The sequence below is a fragment of the Nanorana parkeri genome, unplaced genomic scaffold (assembly GCF_000935625.1).
Source record: "Nanorana parkeri isolate BGI_ZX_2015 unplaced genomic scaffold, ASM93562v1 scaffold507, whole genome shotgun sequence".
Taxonomy (NCBI): Eukaryota; Metazoa; Chordata; class Amphibia; order Anura; family Dicroglossidae; genus Nanorana; species Nanorana parkeri.
Window position 1 is genome coordinate 204,688 of NW_017306775.1, and position 10,226 is coordinate 214,913.

The window sequence follows — 10,226 nt, forward strand, 5'->3', positions numbered from 1 at the left end:
GGGGGGGGGGGGGGGGGTGCTGTACATTTTCTTCAGTTTTAATGAATCGTCCTAATACTCCAGTGTCGCCTAACACCTAACATTCTAAAGGCTGTGACACACTGCACGCGAAGCAGTGTGGAGTGGTTGCGCGCTGCCTTCGCGAGCAGTGTGTCATGTAATTTTCTCCTCGGCACGTCAGCTTGCGGGGGCTCGCGTAGCCGAGCGTGCCGAGATGAAAAAAGTAATCTTCAGCCAATCGACTCGCGCGTATAAACCCGCGCGTCAGCATGCGACGTCTGGCTGGTTGTTACGCATGATCCGATTGGCTGAAGGTGCAGTCAATCATCTGACTGCACCCAGCTCACACACTGCACGCAAAGCTCCGTGCCGGACAGCTTTGCTTCGCTCTGAACGGCTTTGCGTGCAGTGTGTCACGGGCTTAAAGATCAGTGTACAGTGTATCTGAACCCAACATATTGCAGCTTATACGTCCTTTTAATGCCTTTATTTTCATCTGGTCATCCTGCCAGTAACACATTTCCTGTTCTAAGGTGACAACTCTAACTGTACTATATCTATGTAAAAGCAGCATTGTCACTCCAGGACAGGAAGTGTGTTATAGGTACAAAATGCCTCTCACTCTCCTTATCTCTATAACATAGGGGGAGGTGTCCCCCTGTACCCCTAACATACTTCTTGAGAACATTGTTTGAAATAAGAATGCACAAAGCACAGGACATCACTGGATCTCTGGAAGATTAGCGGGTGTTTTTTTTTGTACTTAACCAAGTAATATAACAGAACACTTTCAATAGTATGTTTAATAGAGCAAGATCTCATGGCCGTGTCACACCGGCATAGATTTACAGCGACTACAAATCTCTGTGATCATTCTCTCTACAATGTGCCCATGTGCAGCTACATATCACCAGTGCACCATTGTCACGGGTAGATTATCATCCCTTCATAGTAAACCTAAACTTTGTTACTGCAACTCTATAATGACTGCCTCATTTTGTGGTTATGCAATGCCCCTTCTGTTGGACTGCTGTAAAATTCAGAGGCACAAGCCTGGAGTGGAGGAAGGATGAACACAAAGGTGGAGGATGGTTCTGCAAAATGGTGGGGAATGATTCCATCAGTTCTTTGGACATTCTAGAGTTGGTGAATGATGGCCCATCAGTTCTATGGACATTCTAGAGTTGGTGAATGATGGCCCATCAGTTCTTTGGACATTCTAGAGTTAGTGAATGATGACCCATCAGTTCTTTGGACATTCTAGAGTTGGTGAATGATGGCCCATCAGTTCTATGGACATTCTAGAGTTGGTGAATGATGGCCCATCAGTTCTTTGGACTTGCTAGAGCTAGGGAAGTGATGGACCACATTGGGACATAATGCCCTCAGACTTGCTCTGTAGGGACTTGTGTCAATGGCTTGCCTTCTTCTTCAGTATTTATCACAGGTGTTCATATAGCACCTACAATTTGACATACTATTCGTGCATATCTAAGGTCCTCATCTCACATACTAGGGCCAAATAACCTAGCAGCATGCCTATTGAGTGTGGGAGGAAACCAACACACACACACATAGGTAGAATGCACACACTCCATGCAGGTAGTGTTCTTGCCGATATCCAAACCAAGTACAGCTTGGTAAGCTAAAGCCAAGCTACAATGTTGACTTCCATTTGAGATTATTTTGAGACGCTTCTGAGATCATTCAGTTTACAGAGTGTATTTGACCTCCTTGTAAGCTGCATCAACCTTTACGCTCTCAATGACTTGAATGGGGAGAGAAGTGAACAAAAGCCGCTCAGCGCAGGAACGCTCAGTCGCATTCTATCATGCAGGTTTTGAGTCTACTGCATGCTTTTCTCCCCTCTGTACTATGATTCCGCCTAATGCGTCTTCTTTATTTTTCACAGAGAAGAAAGGTCACTGTGTTAAATATTTAGAAGCCAGAACTCTGTAGGATTCTAATGGATGTGTGTGACGTTCCGCAAGCAGCCGAGAGAAGAGCCGTGTGTGCGACGGGAACATGTGCGGGTGTCGGAATATGCGGTTATAAATGGAAATATTAGCATACAAAGCTGAGGAATCTCACAGATGGTTTCTAGAAAATGTGTCTCAGTCTGTACACAAATACCCCAGCATATCCGATTTTCATCGCTGCTCATGTGTGGATGCGGTAAGCTTGTTGTAGATGTGGAGGGGTCATATTTACTACAGTACATTCACCAGGTGGAAAGAAAATGGCCAAGCCAATGAAAATGGAGCTGACCCTGAGCCCGGGTCAGAGCAATGATTTCCAGGGCCAACTTTAGTTGAAATGGAAATCAGCAATGGACTCCAAATTGGAAAAAATAAAACAAGAGGATCTCCAAATTTGCCAGATTTTGTGACTCCATTCACTCACCGGACTTGGAGTAAAAAGCGAGTGAAGATGGTTAATAGTAGATTGTGCACAGTGGTGGCGAGCCAGCCGCAACCTGAGTACAGGGGACAAGGGCTGATTATTTTGTTCCTCTTGTGGGTATTATTATACAATACAATCACTATTGTTGTTTGTGTTTTTGGGCCAATGTATTCTTGAAGAAGAGATGCCTGATATTTAAAAAAAAAAGTGGAAAAATGTGCTGGACCTGCAAGCTTTATCCTATTGGTGCGGCTAGCCATTTAGGATGTGAAAGAGTCGGTATAGTTGATCTGACTACCGGACAGGCAACTTCGACATTCCAGAGGATCTCCACTTGCAAAGCGTCACACTCGATTTTATAGTCCACATACATCTTTATTCAATGTAGTGTTGAGGGGACAGTATAGAAATAGCTAACATGTTTTGGGGATTCATGCAAATACTTCCTTCCTCAGGACTTACTAAGGGAGAACTTGCATCAGGACTGTGATGGCTTGACATTGGATGCGGTTTTGTCCACTGTGTATGAATGCATAGAATTGTTCAGCAGATGAGTGGCAGCCTCATCCATGTTCTCCCTTAGTAAGCCCTGATGAAGAAGGTATTTGCATGATCCCGTGATAAGCACTGGCTATTTCCCTACTGTCCCCTCAACCCTACATTGAATAAAGATGTATCTGGACTATTAAACAGAAGGTTGCACCTTCACAATTCTGCAATTTGATCTTTTTAAAGGGATTTAAATGTATTAAAGTTTTAGAGTCATGGAGCTATAATTTTTTTTTTTTTAAACTATTTTCAATGATTTTCTATTCTGCTCGGTACAACAGAGGTACCAAGCAGAATAGCCGAGCGGAATACCGCCGAGCGGCATTCGGCTGCTTACTCACTGCCGAATACAGAGAACCAAAGTGCTGCCAAAGGCAGCCAATGTACGGCTGATTTCAGCCGATGTATGGATGAAATCAGCCATACTGAGCCGAAGTGAATAGCCGAACGTAGTTCGCCTCACTTCACTTCGGCTGGGTTATTCACTCGGCTGCCTTTGGCAGCTTTGTGAATAACCCCCTATGTGTCTCGTCCACTGAGTATACGCTGTGCCAGTTGGGTATGATAGTGTTTGACTGGGCATCTAAAGTAGCGCAACTTGGAGCCTTAAAAAGTTTCCTTCAAAGGAGCACAAAGTCTTGACCTAGCCCCAGGGAGGGTTGGCTAATCTACAGAGAACTACAGGCTTTAGGAGGACCTGACAAACTTGTTACATAGTTTACCACATGAGGGACTGGGTACATTGCAAGGTCCTGAGCCAGCTCTGAGATGTATTGGTTGATAAAGAGAAAACATAAAGCTGTGTGAGGCCCTGACCCAGCTCTGAGATACACTGATTGGTATACAGAGAATGAAAAGCTGTTTGAGGACCTTACCCAGCTCTGAGATAGATTGGTTGGTATATAGAGAATTGAGAGCAATGTGAGAACCTTACCCAGCTCTGAGATAGATTGGTTGGTATATAGAGAATTGAGAGCAGTGTGAGAACCTTACACAGCTCTGAGATGGATTGCTTAGTATAAAGGTATCAAAGGTTGAACTCGATGGACTTGTGTCTTTATTCAACCTTAACAATGATGTAATATGGAGAGCTCCGCGAGGAACTGAGCCACCTCGAAGATGGGCTGGCTGTTATACAGATAACTGAGAACCGCGTGAGGACCTTCTCAAGTTCTGAGATAGATTGGTTGGTATATAGAGAATTGAGAGAAGTGTGGGAACCTTACCCAGCTCTGAGATTGATTGTTTAGTATATGGAGAGCTATGTGAGGAACTGAGCCACTAAAATGGATTGGCAGATATACAGAAAACTACGAGCTGTGTGAGGACCTTTCCAAGTTCTGAGATGTATTTGCTGGTATACAGAGAGCTTTGTGGAAACCTGAGCTAGTTCTAAAATCCATTGGTTAATATACCAAAAAATGAGAGCTGTGTTAAAATCCGACTGAGCTTTGAGATTGCCTGGTTGGTATACAGAAAGCTGTGTAAGGATCTGAGCCTGCTCTGAGATGGATTGGTTGATATATCAAGAACATAAGGCTGTGTGAGAAGAGATTGGTTGGTATACAAAAAATGAGAGCTATGTGAGGACCTGAGCTAGCTGTTAAATAGACTGTTTGCTTTTTGGAGAACAAAGGGCTCTGCTGGTGGGCATGAGTGACCTATACATGCATAGAGTCGCTATAGGTACAGGGTAAAACGGTGGCTGCATCCAATCTGACCTGATTGCATCTGTCAGCCCTGCAGATTGCAGGTCACAGCAGCTTCAGGGTAGAAGCATTTAAGAGTTCTTACACATAGCCCCAACCACCTATTAAATAATTAAACAATGTCTCTATGCATTTATGTAACTAAGATATGGACTGGTACTATAGCTGTATATATTGTTGGTTGAATGCAATGTGCCATGTTACAGGTGCTTTATCCCCTCAACCTTATACACTGATCTTATTCTATAGGCTTTACTGGTAACACTGATACTGCTGGATGCACTGACATTATGATATTGTGGTATAGGGATAAGAATAATGCTGTACTGTGGAGTTCACAGTTATGACTGTAATTACCTGTGTTTCCGACAAGCTGAGGCTACTGGCCAGCTGTTTGCGCTCTGCCCCCACCACATAATGGTTCTTCTCAAAAGCCCTCTCTAGCCGCAGCAACTGTGAGGGAGAAAAGGCTGTTCTGATTCTCTTAGGCTTCCTGGCGAAGGGTCCATGTAGAAGAAGGCTCTCCTGAGACACATCACTGCCTGGAACAGAGGAATGCAGGAGTCAACCTCATGTGTGCACACAACATGTACAAGACTGACCTTATCTATGAAGGTGTTCTTACTAAGATCTAGAGAGATTACCCCACAATAACCAAGCAGTAGGCTTGTATTCAGTTCTTAACAGGAACACATTGCATGACTCAATGTTTTTGTGTAGACACCCCTCCAAATAAATGGGTTCAGGTGTTTCCAGCGAAGGGTCCTGTTAATGCTACAGCCTACATACAATGTTTAAACAGTTGTGCACTTCTAACTTTGTTACAACAGTATGGGGAATGCCCTTTCCTGCACCAGCATGGTTTGATGAGTTTGATGTTCAGAAACTCACATGATGTGTACAGACTCAATCCTACTGAAAACCTTTGGCATCATTTGGAATGCTGATTTCAAGCCAGGTCTTATCATCCAGCATACAGTAAGTACCTGACCTCACAAAATGCTCTTTTGGTTATATGGACACAAGACACACTTCAACATTTTATGGAAAATCTTCCCAAAGGGGCAGGAGCTGTTTAAGCCACAAAGACGGCGGTGCACTCCATATTAATGTCTTTGATTTTGGAATTGGAGGTCCAACAAGCTCATATCCACAAACTCTTGGCCCTGCAGTGTATTTGGGGCCCTATGTCACTACCTTCTTTTGACATGGATGTGAAGTCACTGCTATCACATAACATCGATGTCATGACAGTGCCCCCCCCCCCCCATGACATGGACAGCATGTCACTGCCCTCACATAACACAGACTTCATGATTGTGTCCTACCATGAAATCACGGCACTGCACTCAATCAAAATTGACACAATGTCAACACTCTCACACAACATGGATATAATGCCTCTGCCCCTGCACAACATGGACATCATGCATCTGCCCTTACACAACATGGACATCATGCCCCTGCTCTCACACAACATGGACACCATGCATCTGCTCTCACCCAACATGGACCTAATGCATCTGCTCTCACACAACATGGACATCATGCCTCTGCTCTCACACAACATGGAAACCATGCATCTGCTCTCACCCAACATGGACCTAATGCATCTGCTCTCACACAACATGGATATAATGCCTCTGCTCTCACACAACATGGACATCATGCCTCTGCTCTCACACAACATGGATATAATGCCTCTGCTCTCACACAACATGGACATCATGCCTCTGCCCCTACATAATATGGATATGTTTGCCATCATGTCCAAAAGAGACCTAATATCACTGTTCTCACACAACATGTAGATAACATCACTACCCTCACAATTAGAAAGGTACTACCATTCTCCCCTAGAATATAGAGATTAGGTCACTTGTTTATTGTCAATGCTCACACATACTATGGAGCTGAGGTCACTGCTCTTGTAAAGGGATAGATTCCCTCACACAATATGGAGATAATAATACTGCCTTCATACATTAGGGAGATATACCTGCCCACGTATGGCCCTTACACACTAGGGAGATTATATAATTTTCCTTATATTGAATGATGATGGTGACATAATTTACCACAAAAAAATTGAGATGATGTCACTGGCCTAACACAACATCAGGAAATGAATATCACACTACAAACCCAAGTCAAAAAACATAGCTTTGCTAGGATATGGATTCAGTACTGACTGTGTAAGATATCCTTCAATCCAAACACAACAAGCATAGCAGCTGTATCATGGAACTGAGCAGGAGCGCACAGCCTGCTATTCCTACCATGAAATAAAAACACAAACACACACTGAATACTGAGAACAAGCAAACTCACTCACAAGCTCTATTCAGACTCCATGCAGGAAATGTAGTGGGACTTGAAGCCGTGAACACTGTATTGCCCCTGATAAGGAATGCTTTACTACAGGTCTAACAATAGGATAGTGTTGTGTCTTCACACTTAATGGAAGTTGTGTCAGTGCCCTTAAAGTATATGGAAATGGTATAATTGCCCATATGTTATATGGACATGGTGTTGGTGCCTTACTCTATCTATATGGAGATGGTGTTAGTGCCTTGTTATATGGACATGGTGTTGGTGCCTTACTCTATCTATATGGAGATGGTGTTAGTGCCTTTACACATAATGGGGGTCATGTTGGTGCCCTTACACTATATGAAAATGGTATTAGTGCCCTCACATTATATGGACATAGGGTTGGTGCCCTCCCACTTTATGGAGATGGTAGTGGTGTCCTCATCCTATATGAAGATGTTACCATTGTCCCCACAAATTATAGAAATGGGGTTGATGTCCTCATCCTCTGTGGAGATGGTACTGGTGCCCTCACAAAAAATGGAGATGGGGAGTGGAAAAATGGAAACTGTTTTATTCACCTCACCCTATATGGAGATGGTATTGCTGTTTCCTTACTGTATGAAGATGGCACTGGTGCCCTCATACTATACAGAAATGTTATTGGTGCATGGTGTTTGGAAATGTTACTGGTGCTTTCACAAAAGATGGAAATGGTATTGGTGCTTTCACACTATATATACACACAATATTGGTGCCCTCACATTTTTTTCAGAGGGTTTTAGTGCTTAATCTCAGACAAGTTGGAGATGCTATTGTTGCCCTCACACAATATAGAGGTGATATTATTTTTGCTCTCATACAAGATGAGGATGGTATTATTTTGCCTCCACACAACACGGAGGTGGCATTATTGCCCTCATGCAATATTCATGTATTATTATTGGGATGAAGGTTGTATTCGTTTTGGAGATGGGATTGTTGCCCTCTTTCACGATGGAAATGTTATAGAGATTTTATTGTCGGCTCGCTATCACCGATTGGCAATAAATAGTTTTCTCGTACTCTGGATAAAAATACTAATTTGATTATGCTCGGGGGTTACAGATGGAAATGTGCTTATAATATCCTGAAATACACATCGTTTCACACTAAAAACATAAATGATGTCACTGTTGTAGCAAGGAACATAAGTGACATCATGGTCACCGCAGATTACAGAGAAAGTGACATTTTCATTTGTCGCTAATTAACAGCTTGTCATTTCATTACGGTGTTTTCAGGCTCCATCAGATGTGTTTTACCTGCGATTGTGAGAAAGCTGTACACACTTCACCGCACACACCTGGACTCCTTCCCTCAAATGAGGGGGATGCTGTGTTAATAATGAGTCAGTACCATCACATTATGACTATAACTGGTCCCTGATGCAGTGCGGGTCCCTTTCTGGTTCAGGCCATGACCACTGGAAACAATGCCCCTAGCACTTCTTTATTTGGGCCTTTGGTAGAACCTCAGTTCAAGCAATTTGGATAATGATGGAAGCTCTGTCAGCTTTTTTTGTCACAGTCTGTAACCTCATTGATGATGAGGGACGAATGCAAAACTTGACAGCTGTCACAAGGACAGGAAGTGAGAAAATTGCCTCCAGATTTTGCCCTTTGGAATGCTTAGGTGACATTTTCTCAGAGGAACGGCTTTGCTTCCTAGCATGGTGACGACATGATTCAATTTTCTAAGGCTGTTTTGCTATATGAACCTGATAAGATGGCAAGGATGCTGCTGTAATAGTAAATCTGACCATCAATTTCCTGTACAACAAATTCAGCCTACAACTACTCTATAAACAGCCATATAACACATGTACCTTGATAAATGTGTAGCACCATGTGTGACTTCTGTCCATACTCTGGTTCTGTACAAATGGACATTGGGATCTGCCACCTTCACCACCACTCAACTCATGGTTTTGGTCAGCCCCCCTCATGCTATCTACCACCTGTGCCCCAGTGCTGTCAAAAAGTACTGTCCTTGTCGCACTCCTTACCGATATGTCCCTTGTAGTGGGGGGTGCTCACAGTGACCACGGATGGCGCCGCAAATGTCAGCAATTGTAGAAATGTCACCAGCACACCAGTCCTTTTAAGATAGCAAAAGCTTCATTTATTGAAGTTTTTTGTCATATGACAAAACAAGCAATTTCGGGACCGCACAGGGTCCCTTCATCGTCAATGCTAAAGTCTGATGAAGGGACCCTGTGCGCGCTTGTTTGGTCATATGACAAAAAACTTCAATAAATTAAGCTTTTGCTATCTTAAAAGGATTGGTGTGCTGGTGACATTTCTACAACTACCAGTGATGTCAAAGACATAGGTGGAATGAAGGGGGCTGAGCGACACCTTGGGTAGCATGCTGGTAATAGTTGGCAGTTTCCAATGCTGATTGATGGACAACTTGGGAGTGAACAGAAGTAAAAAATGGCGCTGTGTATTTATCAAGATAAATGTGTATTATGGTTGTTTAATGTTCCACTTTCAGGAATAAGGTTACGGGAAGGATTTGGATTGACTGTTGAGTGGTTTGGGAAAAGGAGTATAAATTAGGATTAGGTTAATTGTTAGGAGGTTGTTTGAGGTTTAGGGGGTGGACAGAGGGGCAGGGGACAGACTGAAAGTTGATATTTAGCATTAGGTGTTAGAATGAGGGTCAGTGATTGGGTTGATAAGGAAAGATAGGTTGGGAGTTAAAATGACGGGAAATCATTGCTGGTATCCTCATCATAATATACAGAGCCAGGGGCTTTGCTGGTTAAAATCCTCATCTTTTGTAGTTCTCAGGGAGGGAGGTTCCACAGCATAAGTCATAAGACAAGAAGCTGTGTTTCTGCTCAGAAGAACTGGTATTTGGCAAAGTGGCAGTCTTAAAGGGTGACTTTTGGGTCAATTTATTTTTTTAACTTTATTAATCTTTGTTAATCTAAGAAAAGATTATAAAATATTGTGGATTTAAAATCTATTTCTTTACAATCTATATGACACTTTACAATTAAGCCAGGGTACAATTTACAATTAAGTACAGGGTGTGGCCTTGCCATTGGTGTCACATGGGATTTCCAGAGTGTGAGCATTTCAGAAGATGTTTCCTTTCAGACTATCTCTCTGTAATTGCTCATCTGTATGGGGCCTTTATTGAGCAGTAGGAGATGGGGAAAAGGAGGGATGAGATGCGCATCAAACTCATCCAGATATGTGT

The 10,226-nt window shown here is 43.0% G+C and overlaps 1 protein-coding gene across 1 annotated transcript in view; it reads right to left on the bottom strand.

The window, feature by feature from the left end:
- The window catches only part of EMX1 (empty spiracles homeobox 1), a 55,387-nt gene that overhangs the window by 16,233 nt on the left and 28,928 nt on the right, over nt 1-10,226 (bottom strand). Inside the window, exon 2 of the mRNA XM_018561205.1 lies at nt 5,019-5,203. Coding sequence (XP_018416707.1) covers nt 5,019-5,203 — 185 coding nt within the window. The remainder of the gene's footprint in view (nt 1-5,018; nt 5,204-10,226) is intronic.